The 14298-nt window shown below is 40.1% G+C and overlaps 1 protein-coding gene across 1 annotated transcript in view; it reads left to right on the forward strand.

Moving 5' to 3' along the window:
- FBXL5 (F-box and leucine rich repeat protein 5) overlaps nt 1-12981 on the forward strand; it is a 35427-nt gene extending 22446 nt beyond the window's left edge. The window contains exons 9-11 of the mRNA XM_017806545.1: nt 406-1128; nt 3916-4064; nt 12331-12981. Of these exons, the coding sequence (XP_017662034.1) occupies nt 406-1128; nt 3916-4064; nt 12331-12407 (949 nt within the window). The 3' untranslated portion in view covers nt 12408-12981. The remainder of the gene's footprint in view (nt 1-405; nt 1129-3915; nt 4065-12330) is intronic.
- Nucleotides 12982-14298: the final 1317 nt, after the last annotated feature.

Below are 14298 nucleotides of genomic sequence, written 5' to 3' on the forward strand. Positions count from 1 at the left end.
CTTAGCTGTGTCTAGTCACTTGGATCTCTCCTGATAGCTTCTGTTGGGTGTAATGCAGTTGGAAATTGTTATGCATGTATTCAGTGCTTGCAGTCTGATCTGTTATTAAAAATTTTTTCAATGGCATATTTGGACTTCTTTTAAGTCTCAGTATGTGGAGAAATACAGGTTGTTACTGATTTATGATTGATTTCATATTTCTTTAGGCATAATTTTTCTAGGCATATATACAGCACTTGGAGTATCAAATCTAACCATTCTGGGGTAGTTCCTTTAAATATTCTGTGAATTAATGTATTTTGCTTGTGAAATGTACTCTTGTATATTTAGCCTTAACAGCTGTTTCTGAACAAATAAAGAAACCCCAACCACCAACAAACCAAACACTTCTTTTCCTGATTTCAGTTGGTCTTCAGTTGGCTATTGTCAAAATCTACGCCATCTTGATCTGTCTGGATGTGAAAAAATTACAGATGTGGCTATAGAGAGGATTTCCAGAGCACTGGGTATCATATCAACTCATTATACCAGAGGTATTCTGAAAAGCTGCAGAAACAGGAATGCTAAGTCTTCGTGGAAAAACAAAGAGATTACTCTGCAGACCAACCAGAAGTATAATTGTTTGCATGAAATCAGCAATGAAAACCTCATTGAGGGAGGAGGCAGTGAGCAGCATTGGACTAGACCTGACGGCTCAGAAAATTTCAGTTCTGCTTATGTGTGGATGCTGGATGCAGATGATTTAGCTGACATTGAAGATGCTGCAGAGTGGAGACACAGAAATGTTGAAGGATTTTGTCTTATGGAACCAACATCCCATATTAATTGTTCTGCATCATGCTACAGTAGAGACATTTATGGGTTAAGGACTAGAGGGTGGCAGCAGCACTGTGCTTCTACTGACTTGATTTACTGCGGTCACTCGTTTTGTTGTGCTGGGACAGCACTAAGAACTATTCGAGCACTTCCAGAGTCCTCTGCACTGTGTAAAAAACCAATAAGGACTAAACAGTCAGAGAAAAAAGACTCTGCATACTCTGGGAGTGAAAAAACAGATGAAGAGACTGCACGAGTTCTTCAGTTTCTCAGTCTGTCAGGATGTTACCAGATCACAGACCGTGCTCTCAGGTGAGGAGACATTTTCAAGCTATTTTGCTGCATTATGTCTTTTTCTGATTTTATTTGTTGGGTCATTATGGGGTGAATCTGCCTGATTTCAGTAGAAACATTTTTATTGAAGAAACTGGCAAGTTTTAAGTGGTCTTTGCTTCTTAAAATATTTATAGTACTAGACTCCAGCTTTTCTCCAGCTTTTTTTTTGGAAATTTAAGAACAATAAAATCTTATAGATCTGTCTTCTGAAGTCAAGTATTTTTGTGAATTTGTTGTTCTAGGCAGTATTAATGCTTATAGATTTGATCTTTAGTAATTTTTTATTAGGAAATTGTATTGATTCACCAATTTTTTATTATGCCTGTCAATACACTTGAAACTTTGTAAAACTGGAGTAATATCTTGTTTACCTGTCTGGATAATGACATATTTTACGGACAGACTGAATTGATCAGACGAGGTCAGTTGTATGAGGTTCAATAAGACAAAGTGCCAGGGCCTGCACATTCCTAGGCAGCGCTACAGACTGGGGCAGAGTGGCTGGAAAACTGCCCTGTGGAAAAGCACCTGGGAGTGCTCGTCAACAGTGCCTGAATATGAGTCAGCAGCGTGTTCTGGTGGCCAAGAAGGCCAATGGCATCCTGCCTCATGTCAGAAATAGTGCAACCAGCAGGACCAGGGCAGTGATTTTCCCCCTGTACTTGAGTACTGTGTCCAGTTTTGGGCCCTTTATGACAAGAAAGACACCAGGATGCTGAAGCAAGTCCAGAGAAGGGCAGTGGAGCTGGTAAAGGATCTGGAGCACAAGTCTTATGGAGAGCTGTGGTTGTTTAGCCTGGAGAAAGGAGGCTCAGGGCAACTTTCTCATTCTCTACAGCTCCCTGAAAGAAGGTTGTAGCCAGATGAGACTTGGTCTCTTCTCTCAGGTAGCAAGAGGAACTGACTTCAAGTTGTGCCAGAGGATGTTTAGATTGGGTATTAGGAAAAAATTCTTCACTGAAGGGGTTTTCAAGCCTTGGAAGAGGCTGCCCAGGGAAGTAGTGGAGTCACCATCCCTGGAGGTATTTAAAGGATGTATAGATATGGCACTTGGGTGGACTTGGCAGTGCTGAGTTAATGGTTGAACTTGATGATCTTAAGGGTCTTTTCCAACCCAAATGATCCTACAATAATTTTGTATGTGCAGAACATGTTAAATATGACTTCATATAACACTTAAAGGAGGAGATAAAATATTTGACTTGAACATTAAGATGGCTTCAAGAGTTACAGAATTTCCTGTGTTTGATATTTGCCATTGATACTTTGTATTGTGTCAGAAAAATGGAGTTACTCCTTCATACTGAAATGGGATGAGGCTGGAGCACTTGCAGCCACCTGCTCAGGTGTGCTGCGGCACTTAGGGCTAATTAAAGCTTCTGGGAGTGGGAAGACTTCAATCATACCTATGCTGTTTGCTGTAGTTAATTGAGAAATAGTCCTGCTGGCATTGATTTGTCTCTCCCGAGATTTTGTCCCCATTTGATGTTCACTAGTACCAGCTGTTCAGATGTGTCCTGCAGTGATTCTTCCTACTCTCTTTCACTCACTAGTGTTACTCTTGTTCAGAGTGAACTTCAGGTATCTGTGCTTTGTGTTGGAGCTTGCTGCTCTTTGAGTGTTGAAGTGGACGAGTACCGCTGAGTTTTTTTAGGTGCTGGTTAGGTTGTGCTGTGTGTAGTTTGTTACTGATCTGGTTTTTCATGACTCAGTAATCTGGGACCAAAGCGATGTGGTCACTGAGTCATGGGAAGAGTTTAGTTGTGTTGCTGGTTTCCCATTGGTGCTTTTAGGGTAAAAGACAGTATTTAGAAGGTGACAATGTGCTGCAAGAAGTGCTTCTTGCAGTCACCAGATAGCTGGAGTCCCTGGGGAAAGATGATAAAACCTTCTAATATAAACACTTGCTAGTTCATAGAAAAGTTGTTACCTCATAGCTGGTTTTGTGGTCAGCAGTTCTACTTCTGCCTGCTGACAGGAGAAACTTGTACAGTGATGCTCTGAAGGCATTTCCAGTTTTATGTCCTGGTTTGAATCTGCAGTTTGGTGATTCAAACCTGGTGTTTTTTTCAGGCAGGGGAGCTTGTTTCTACTTGAACTTGTGCTGGCTGCTCTGTGAGGTTCCAGAGAAATGAGCAGGCTAACTTGGAGTATTTGCTCAGGTGTGGTACGTCCATGTGCCTGTTGCATCAGCAGCCAAATTCTCTTGCACTTGAAGGAAAAATAGAGAATTCCACTTAAATAATAAGGTGTGTTGGCAGAGAGAAGCTCTGCCGTCAGTCCTAGGAAAACACAAATTTGGATTCCAAAATAACTTTAACCAAAAAAAAAAAGACAGTCAAACTTTGGGAAGTGTAATGCACCAAACTTGGGGGTGTCATGTTTTTAGGGTGAGATGAGGAATATACATCACCTAGGAAGACCTGCCTAAATCAGCGGTGTTTTGGAGAAGAATGGCTTGGTAGTGTTTTGAAATGGTTGTCTCTGGTGTCATTCATAAAAAAGGGATTAACCATTTAAGTCTGTCAGAAGGAATTGTTAGTTTCTAGAGAAATCAGTTCATTTTTCAGATCTGTTATGCAGCTTCCAGGGCGATCTCCCTATATAGGGTAGAGAAAGTGGCAGATTTAAATTTGCATGGTTTATTAGAGGTGTGTTTTTTGTTACAAGGTGCAATTAGGTCTGTGACTGGGTGATGTAGTGGAGTGCTTGTCAGTCTAGTGCTGTGCGGGCTCTTAACATGTCTCTTCTGTCTGTCAACAGGGCATTGACTCTGGGAGGAGGACTGCCACATTTGGAACACCTTAACCTCTCGGGGTGTCTCACTGTAACTGGTGCAGGCCTGCAGGATTTAGTTTCTGCATGTCCTTCTCTAAAAGATGAACACTTTTACTACTGTGACAACATTAACGGTAATGTGTTTTTATGAGGATGCGATGCTTTTCTGGGGAGTGATGCTTGGTTTAAGGACGCTTTTTAAAACAAAAACAACCATTAAAACCCCACTTTTTTTTTTTAATGGCTGTGTAGCACTGAGTTTCACAAATTAATTATGAAATGACAACTGTTAGTTTTTCCTCATTTGTTCTTTTAGGTTGTTTTTTTTTCCTTGACACTAGTACAGTTCTGTATTACCTGGGAAAGCATTTTTAGTCCCTGTGTCTTGTAACTTAATTTAGCATAAATAATTGGGGCTAGAAAGTAAGTCTTCATGTAGCTGGTAATACGCACTTGCCCTCTCCCTATGTTCCCTGTAAACCATATAGTTGTGTGTTTTCTTTATGGTCATAACCTCAGATGGAGGCTTCATTAAGTTAGTACCAAAGCAGTGATTTTTAGGAAAGGAATGACTTGTGTTTTTTCATACAAACCTCTCATATGGCACTAGTTTTGGTATAGGATATTTTTGATCCTACCATCATACGTCCTTATGGAAAACGTATTTTTTTTTTTTCTTGAGTCAGTAACTCAGAGATGGATCTAAGCTGGAGAAGGATCTCGATAAATGTGTAAAACACATTCATGCTGCAAGTCTTTTCAGTGTTCACCACGCTGGAATTCAGTCTATTAGGTTAGGTTCAGTAAGCATTCATAGCATTAGAGATGGGAACCATGGTGTGACTTGTATTCCATGTGTGAATTTAAAACAGGTAAGTGCAACAGAAGGCAAGGGGAAAAGAGGATAATAACTGATTATAAGATCTAATTGTGTGTAAAACAAAATTGTATTCCCTGGTAGTTCATGGTGTCCAACTCAGTAATTTGCATCCATATTGAGATGTAGTCCCAACCAGGGTACCAGATGCCAGAGCTTTGATACTATAAGCAAACCTGTACTGATATTTGGGTATTCAATCCATTGAAATTGATATAAGATAATGCACTTGGATTGGATCCTAATATTAGAAGTGAAAGTATTAAATCATATTTTACTTCCGTGAGTTTTGGACTTTACGTGCTTTTTTGACACTACTGCTTTTTTTGTTTGTTTTGAGGCACTTGCCTTTTGTTACTTCCTTATATTCCATCTAGACTACAGCTTTTACAAATCTGTTTTCTATAGTCTTTCATTTCAACCTGAAAATTTTAAGGCTTCTTTTTTTAAAACCCTTCACTGACTCTCCTTCTTGCATTATGTTGAGTTTAAAGATGTCTTCGAAGACTAGTTAAAAGTCCTTTCCTTTTACGTCTGATTCCTTGCTACTTTTCCTCTGTTTATATTTCTGTCAGTAATACCAGACATGATCTTCTGGTTTGTATTCAAACAGTTCTGTTTCTCTTCTTGTCCCTAAAATACAGTCATCTTAGTATTAGTTTACAAAGCCCGAATCTCTGTGTGAGTCCACCACTTTAAAGCTTGGCCGTTCCACAGTAACCTCAAGAAATTATTTATATTAAACAGAGTATTTTTGAACTATTCTGTAAAGTTGTCCTGATCCTCTTCCTGTTTATTTCCTTCCTTTTACTGCCTGCTGGAAGCTGTGAGCCTGTAAGCTCTGCTTGGTTCTATAAAGCATCACGCAGGCCTTAAGATCAACAGTTTCTCCCACAGAGAGAAATGAACAGGACAGTGAGGCTGTAATGGTCTGACTTCTCACATCTGTTGAGAAATAGTGGCATCTCAGAAGTTTGTGGCTGTTTTCTTTAAGAATGAAGTTGATAAAAACTTAAAAGAGGTATTCTAAGCAAAATTCTGTAGTGGAAAGTAACCTTTATAACTGAATCCTCTGAAGTTTTATCTGGGTGCTGTTCCTTGTATTTTCAATTGAACTTCATTGTCATAGGGCTGTTCAGTGTGAAACTGGTACCTTATTTCACCCTGTGGGCAGCAGGATTCCTGCAACAGCTATTTCTATATAATTTGACATTTCTGAAGCAAGTAGGGAAAGCTGTTTCATTTAAATCAATCCATATCTGAATCTGTTTGTTTATTTGCACATTTATAGATTATATAACTGCTGCACAAAGTTTACTGACCTGTAAGCATGTAGAGAATAATTTCATAATTTTCTTTGCCCACCAGCTTATCAGTGATTGTTTTCGGGGAAGGAGGCATGTTCTGGGATCGTGGTGGAAAACCCGTTGGTCTAGCAGAACAAAAAACGGAGCAAACAGCATGGAATTTAGCCATCTTTAAGTAATAAAGATACGACTGTCATCTGCCTGTGAATAAGGGCTTTACTTTTACCTGCAGCCTATTTTCAGGTTTTTTTGTTTTTTTTTTTTAATAAACAGTGAGCCTGACGGGACCACTTACACACAAACACATCTTCATTGGAATTTCTTTGTGGAGGGCTTGCTGGACTTGTTTGGTTGGCATGTTGGTTACAATTTTTGCATTTTCAGCAAGTGCTGATCTAACCATAGCTGCTCTACTTTTTTAGTAGTGCAAAACTGAAAAGGTGGAGCAGCTATGGTTAGGTAGTTGGGTTTGAGTCTCAGACTGCTGTTGCACAGTAGTAACATGGTGCAGTTTTTGTGAGCAGAGACCATGAATTTGCATGCAGTTCCAAATTTATTTTATGGTTACTGTTAGTTTGACTTCAGTTTTTTGTTTACATAATAATGTTTAGGATCTCTCCTTATGTTTTGCACAATGCTGGAGACTTGGAGTTAGATAACCCTCAGATGCAACTGAAAACAAGTCAGTATACATCCCTTCTAATGGTGGATTTCATTTCACATCTGAAACAAATTTGGCTGTAGATCACACTGAATGCAGTAAGAAGAGTTTAATGTTTGAGTTACCTCTTGCCATGGAGAAGTTTTTATTTTCCTAAGGCTGTTTTGTCCAGCTGTGTCCATTCTTGTGACTGCATTCTCAGTTTCAAAGCCTGGAGTGCTGTCAGCTTTGGGAATAGAAAAGTAGGGCTCCCTAATTTCTGCAGCAGTAGTTCTTCGAAGCTTTCAAGTGTGATTCACTTTCTAGGGTTTTTTTTTTTAATTATGTAGTTCTCAGGTGCTGTAATTAAAGAAATAGGGCATAAATGAAATAAAGTTGTGGTGATTCTGATGATTCACTCTTCTGGCATTTAGAATGTCATTGGTCAGAGTTGATCTGTCAGCAGTGGAGCCAAGACTTAGCAGTTTCTTTTAACATGGATGGACTACTGAATGCAGATTTATGTGAAATTAGAGTGTTGTTAGATCACAAGAGTTTGGTCTCAGTCTTTAGGTTCTACAGATAACCAAGGTGCTCTCATAAATGTCTGTTAAATATAACTTTACCAAAGGCTGATAGAGAGTATCACTTAGTAAAATCAGATTTGAATTGAATATTGCTTCTATATATTTTTAAAAGCTAATTTATGTATTTATAGGTTATATATATTTATAAAAATAAATATTTATATATTTTTAAAACCTAATTTGATCACTTTTTTGTGATCTTGTGATACTTGTAATGTATTACTGTTGCTACATTACTATCGAATACAATTTCAGTGTTCATGATGGAGCCTCTTGCTGGTGGTGGCTGTGAAAGAAATTGTCTCTCCTTCCCTCCTTTTTGTTCTTCCCAGCTCATTCTTTCTGCCTTCCTGTGGCCAGCACTAGTCTTTGTGGGGGTACTTGGTAAACTCAGTCAAGACCAGAGATAGCTGTAAGCTTCCTTTTTTACCTTTTTTCCTTTTTTTTTTTTCTCCTTTTTCTAGATGGGTCAGGGTTCCCTCTTGCTGTAATGCACATGAATATTGCTGCTGCTACAGGCAAGAACTAGAACAAGAACAAGTGACTGGGGGAATATGGTGGTGGCAGACCTAGTCTTAGCCTGTGCTGTCATGTATTCTTGCTGAAATGCCAAACTTCTTTCTAGGAAATTTTGACTTAGTTTAGTTCTGCTAGTCCATGTAACAAAATGGAGTAATCAAATAGCTCTGCTCCTCTCTTACATTGCTGAACATGTTTATATGCTCACCATGAGTAAACAGACCTCATGTCTATTCTGAGTCACCCAGGCATCTGAGTAATCAGATGTGCATGCAAAGAACATTACCGTAATCCAGTTTAGAAGTAACTAAACCAGTAATGTAGACTGCGCAGGTTAGATGAGAACCTGATTAACTTTGCTTTCCCAGGTGAACCAGCCCAAAACACATTTAATTTAGGCACTTCACTGCTTACACTCATTAAGCCTTCACAGTCAGTAGAAAAATGGGGACTCTTTTGAAATACACTTCTCTGGATGATCCACTGCATGTGCAGTTTCTTCCCCATGCTTCCATTGCATGTTGTTTTAAAAGACTAAATTTGGGGCTCCTTGTTAAGTCCAGTGGTGACGGTATCTGGCTCTTCCCTGCCATGATGTTTTATCATGTGAGCCAGAACCTAACACTTGAAGCAACCAGTTGTTTTTTGCTCTGTGTGCTCATCAAAATTGGCAGAGTTCAATCAAAATCATCAGCTGGTCCTCAAAACATGCACAGTTCCTGAAGTTGCTGTGTGGAGCAGTGTGCTCCAAGATGCAATGCATCGCTAATTGGGATGTGCTAGAAGCAATAATGGGCAAAATGAAGGTGCTGAGACTCTGGAACAGGTTGTCCAAGGAAGCGGTGGGAGCCCCATCCCAGGGGCAGGCTGGATGGGGCTCTGAGCAACCTGATCGAGTTGAAGATGTCCCTGATTATTGCAGGGGGCTTGGAACTAGATGACCTTTAAAAGTCCCTTTCAACCCAAACCATTCTGTGATTATATGAAAATGATTCAGCCCCACTATTAGGTTGAAATGACCACCACACTGGACAATATAGAAGGCACTGTATGCAGTTACCATATTTCTTAACCTAGTGCATCAGTGAGGTGAGAGGAATTGGGGACCTTGTATACAGCGTCCAAAGCAAACAGGAGAGTGGTTTTTTTGGAAAGATTAAAGAGGCCATTTGAGTTTAAACAGAGATAATTCAAAAACAAAGTCTAGCCCAAATGAGGTCAGTAGCAAAGACTGGGGAAATCTGAGATTAGGAAGCCAAAGGTCAGTTGTAGTAAATAAAGTTAGGGAAACAAACCCAGTGTCTGTGGCTATGAAAAGCAAAGGCGTTCGAATTTTGCTGTCTGTATGAAATGTAAAAAGAGCAAACTAGGGAGCATCAGGTATTTTATAGAGGAGAGAAATGACCTGGTGGAGGAGATCAACTGATATGTCAAAACATAAGTCATAACCAAATAGCCTTACTGTTAAAACAACCAGTAATGGCACTTACTGCCTTGTTATAATAAGAGCATAAAATATCCTCCAAATTATGGGAGTTGCCTGCATATGCTACAGTAGAATACACAGAAAGAATACAGGGGGACAGATTTCTGGGGATGTGTTTGAACCCTCAATATTTTATTTCATCAGAGTTCTTTATCAGAGGCTATAAAGGACAGTCAGTTAGGGTATGAGAATGAGACATGGGGCAAGAAATGCAGCATGGGAAGAAGGGTGAAATTTCGCTGTGATGTGCTTAATGTTATTTGTAATTCAGTGCCTAATAAATTGGGAAATGAACATGCAGGCTTTTCAGATGGTGCAGTTTTTACTTAGAAGTATCAGAGTTTTTGCAATTTTAAGTTGCTCTAAACCTAGTTTAAAAACTGAAAACTAATTAAAGGATAGGAAGAAGGGGAAGGGCTTAATGGTCACTGTTCAGGATGGACAGGAACCTGGGAGGGCAACAGCTTTCTCCCCATTCCTTTCCTAAGAGTTCTGTGCTGAGGTTAGTCTTACTCAGCATTTCCACTGCTGTTGTGGTGTAAGAAATGCACCCAGTAATTTCCAAGTTTTTGAGTGATACTGAGTGGTCCTCAGGTAATGATACTGGTGCTAATGATTTCCAGGACTTCTTACGTGCTTCAATATAGCTGTATGTGTTATTATATGTCTGGGTGGTTGGGAATAATCAAACTGTGATTGCATGAAACTGAATTCAGAGCTGGCAGTTGCACCGTGGAGATAATGATTTCAGAGAGCTGTTGGTGCTAATTCTGAGATCTTTCCTGTTTGCAGCAGCAGCCAAAAAACCCACCAATGTTACGCATCATCAGGGTGGTAAGAACAAGATAGAGGTGCTGCTGCATGGCCCTGGAAGCGTTGGGGCACTCACATGTGGAGTACTGCAAAGTTTTGGTCTCCCCATCTTGAGGAGTGTATGTAATGGAGTTACTGAAGATACAGAAGAGGTCTACTAAAAAGTTAGGGAACTGAAGACTCAAAAGGCTGGAATGTTTCAGTCTGGGAATGAGGGGGCTGAAAAGGGGGATGACTTTACAGAACTGGGAAAGCAGTAGGTGAGGTGAATGTGCAATGGTAACTTTCCAGATTCTGCAGTGTTATAGCTCAGGCACAGTGGATGAAGAAGGTAGATGGTTGATTTAAAGCAGATGCACAGTGTAGTGAACTTCTGGAACTTGGTCCCTTGGGGAATTGTGGAAGGAGTTAGTATCAGCATGTTTAAAAAGGGGTTAAAAAAACCGCATGCACAACTAAGCCATAAACAAATACTAAAGGAAATGGACTTCAGTGTCCCTGCTATACAACAGTTAGGGGTGCTGGAAAAACATAAAAGGTGTGCTTGATAGGCTTGTGTCATCTCTAGATAACACTTGGTAGTGTTAGATGGAGCAGTGGTCAGATCTGGACGGGTACTTTGTGTGTTCCAGTTATGAGCATGAGGAGAAACATTCTTAAAATGAGCAAGGAAAGGGTGGAAACCAATATCGAAGTATACTGAGTGTTCCCTTCCTTGGGGTGTTGTGGTTCTGTACGTTTTGTCAACAAGCATTTTGCTAGAAATGTGACAGTTGCTTCAAAATCACTGCTGTGCTGCTTAGCTGTGGCAATGCTGGGGGAAGGTCAGCTACGACTTGGAAAATGCTGCTGCACAGAACATGCTCTGCTAAACCAGCTGTTCAGAAGCACCGAGTCTCCTTTCTAAAGGACTTACGAAGAAGCTTTCAAACTCTAGCTCGTAAGTGACTTGGAGGATCAAAATTTAGTTCAGGTGAATAAAACGATTTGAAAAGAAAAATGAGTTTATTGACAAATGAAAAGTTTACTATTTTGCATACTGTAAAAATTGTCCTTCATTATAGTTTCAGGTTTGTTTTATTCAGTCTCACACATCTTAATTACCTTATAGAGTGTTGCTCATTGGTGTGTGGCATGAAGCATAAAGCTGATTTTCAGACACCAGATTCTTGAAAATTAATTATGACTTCAAATTAATGTTTCGGGGTGGGGGGGGAAGCCAGACATGGTACGGTGCCCTAATTCACTACAAGATTTTGTTAGTATTTTCTAAATACATTAAAAACACTGTAAATTATTTGTTGACTTGTCTCATGTACAAAGAGGGGGAATTTTGGGTTGTCCTGGTTAGGTCTTTACCAGCTTGCTTGAGTTAACTTGGCAACCCACTTCCAGTTTCTGTTAGGTGCCAGAGTTCAGCCAGCCTGAATGTAAATGGGTCTCAAAGCAGGCAGATGGCTGTAGGAAATAAAATCCTGTATTAATAAATATAATAATTTCTTATCTCATGATCACTAACATTTCAAATTAAAGGAATAACAGTAAGTGAAGGTAAGTGGAGGTGGGTAGAATTACAGTGTTGGTTTGTACTGTCTGTGCTTGCAACTTGTTTCTTTCTGAATTGCTGATTTTTAGCCTTATGGCTTCTGATGACTGCAGTGATACTAAAGTGATTTTCTCTGTAGTTTTTGAATTTTCAGTCAAGAGTATGTGAGAGGTCTGGCCAACCATGAAGTGTTCATGGGGAAAAAATGAAAAACTCTTTCCATTATAGTAGAAGTAGTTTTGGAGATTATGGTTTGTTTGGTAATGCCATGTTGTCATTATCTGAATTTGAAAACTGGGAATTAAAAATGCATCGTGAAAATATACTCAGTTCTGAAAGCTGACTGTGACAGCTTACTTAATGTTGCTCATTGTACTTCTGTGTCATTTTGAACTTGTTATCTTCATGGCACTAAGCTACTGGAGCAAAAATCTCTTGAAAAATACCTGTTCCAACTGAGGTTTTATACCATGATAGTACTGGCAGTGTTTCAGACTTCACAGTGCTGAACGAAGTGTAGTGCATCATAAAAAAGGAGACATTTTCTGAATCACCAGGTTACGAGAACTATAAATCTAAACAAATGGCCTTTTCTTCTTTTCACATTTCTTTTGTTTTTGTGCAGGTCCTCATGCTGAAACCGCCAGTGGATGCCAGAATTTGCAGTGTGGTTTTCGGGCCTGCTGCCGCTCTGGCGAATGACCGCTGACTTCTGATCTTTGTCTACTTCATTTAGCTGAGCAGGCTTCCTTTCATGCACTTTACTTACAGTTCACATCTTGTGTTAACAATCCTTGGAGTGAGAGTTGTTATACTAGCCTGACCCTGCCCACAACTTCAAAATCTTAATTAAGAGTGTACTGTACAGTGTTGTAACAATCTCACAATCCCATTTGGCTTGAAGGGTGTTGGGTTTTATTTTACGTAATTTGGGGAATATGGGAAAACCTTCAGATTTTTTTTTTTTATGCCACTTTCTTCCGAGTTTGGCACTTAAATATACTTTACTGGATTATTTTGTGTAAGGGGACTTTTTTTTTTTAATTTTGAATCCGTAAGTACAGTATAAACCTCTGCAGAGAATTTCAATTGTATTGTTTGCATTTGGGTAACAATTATACATCTTTAGGAGCCTTGTTTCTTCCCCTTTCCTTTCATCTTGAAGTTGTTCTTTATATTGCAAAATTAGGGAAATTGCCACCTTCCTTTTGCATTTGGTTTTGTATTTGGGCTTGAAAAACATACTCAAATAAAACATTCCCACCAATTAAAAAAATATGCAGCAGTTGAATATCTGTGCTTCAAGGTATAAAGTACCATGCCAGGAGGCCGCAGAGATTGGACGGGTTAGTAGGTGGTGTGGTGGTTGCAGAGCTGTGAACTGTGCAGTACATGGGGGAGGTTTGGTTTGGGTTTATTGTTCCCATGACTGCACTAAGTTGCATTTTTGAAACAGCTTCCAAGGAAGTCAGTTTTCATTAATCTGAACTCTGTGGAAGACACGTTTTCCCCCTTGCTTTGATAGTTAAAAAGACTCCACTCTGAACTGTAGAGACTGGCAGGGAGGCAGAGAATCTGTTGTGATGAGTGAAACATCTGCTAGGAAGGGAAGAGTAATTAATGTATGAGTAGGGCATGAGTGTGTGCGTGTGGTGCTATGGGGATGACCCCACTGCTTGGGAGTTGAGTATTGTAGCCCATGTCAAGTTGTAAACTTTAATGGCCAGCTGCTCATGGGTGGCACACTTTCAGGTTGGTTTTTTTCTTCAGCAGAGGAGGGGCAGGTGTTTGCTTTTGTAGAAGACAGGGGTTTTTCCCCCTATCCTGCCTAATTTTTAAGGCTGACAATACAAGCTAGTAATTTTTACCAATTTTCCTAATTGGATAAATTCTTTTGAGTAGTATTTATTTAGGACACTAGTCATGGGGACCTAAGTAGCTTTCAAGATTCTTGGTGTCTGGGAAGTCAGCTTGCAGGCAGAGCTGGAGATTACAATAAACTGCAAGTTTTGACACCATCGTGCTCCCAGTAAAACTGAAGAGGAGTAAGGTAAGAAGAACACTAGTGAATGCAGAGTTGGTGTGGAGGTGGCTGTTCATGGTTAACAGGTGACTGTGGGCTAGAGGCAGAATGTTCAGTGCTCAGTTTGAAGCCTACAGAAGGGGTATCCAAGGACACCACTGATCCAGCAACTGTTGCTTTAAGTAAGCTGCATTAAATGGAGTTTGGTGCCCAAAGGTGAGAGGAGATGGACACCGTTTGTGCAAGGCTGACTGAGGCTGTTGGTAACAAGGGTACACAGTGGGTTTGCTTTATCTGTCCCTGTTCCAGAACGGATTTCTGAGGCTGGGAAGGTGCAGCAAGAGGAGCTTCTGCTTGCTGCTGGGTGATGCTTTCTGTGCAGACTGGTAGACACAGCTGAGGACTGAATCAGCTGCAGATATACCATGGTCTAAATTTAGGAGTTGTCATCAGTGTTCAGCAAAGCATCATGTGATGACAATGTACTCCTTTCTGGTGGAGGTCAGAGGGGAGGGAACCTGTGGTGGCAACCCCTGACTCTAATCCATGAGCGCTGGGAGAGCTGGCAAA

Source organism: Lepidothrix coronata, unplaced genomic scaffold, assembly GCF_001604755.1.
Source record: "Lepidothrix coronata isolate B3197 unplaced genomic scaffold, Lepidothrix_coronata-1.0 Scaffold0, whole genome shotgun sequence".
Taxonomy (NCBI): Eukaryota; Metazoa; Chordata; class Aves; order Passeriformes; family Pipridae; genus Lepidothrix; species Lepidothrix coronata.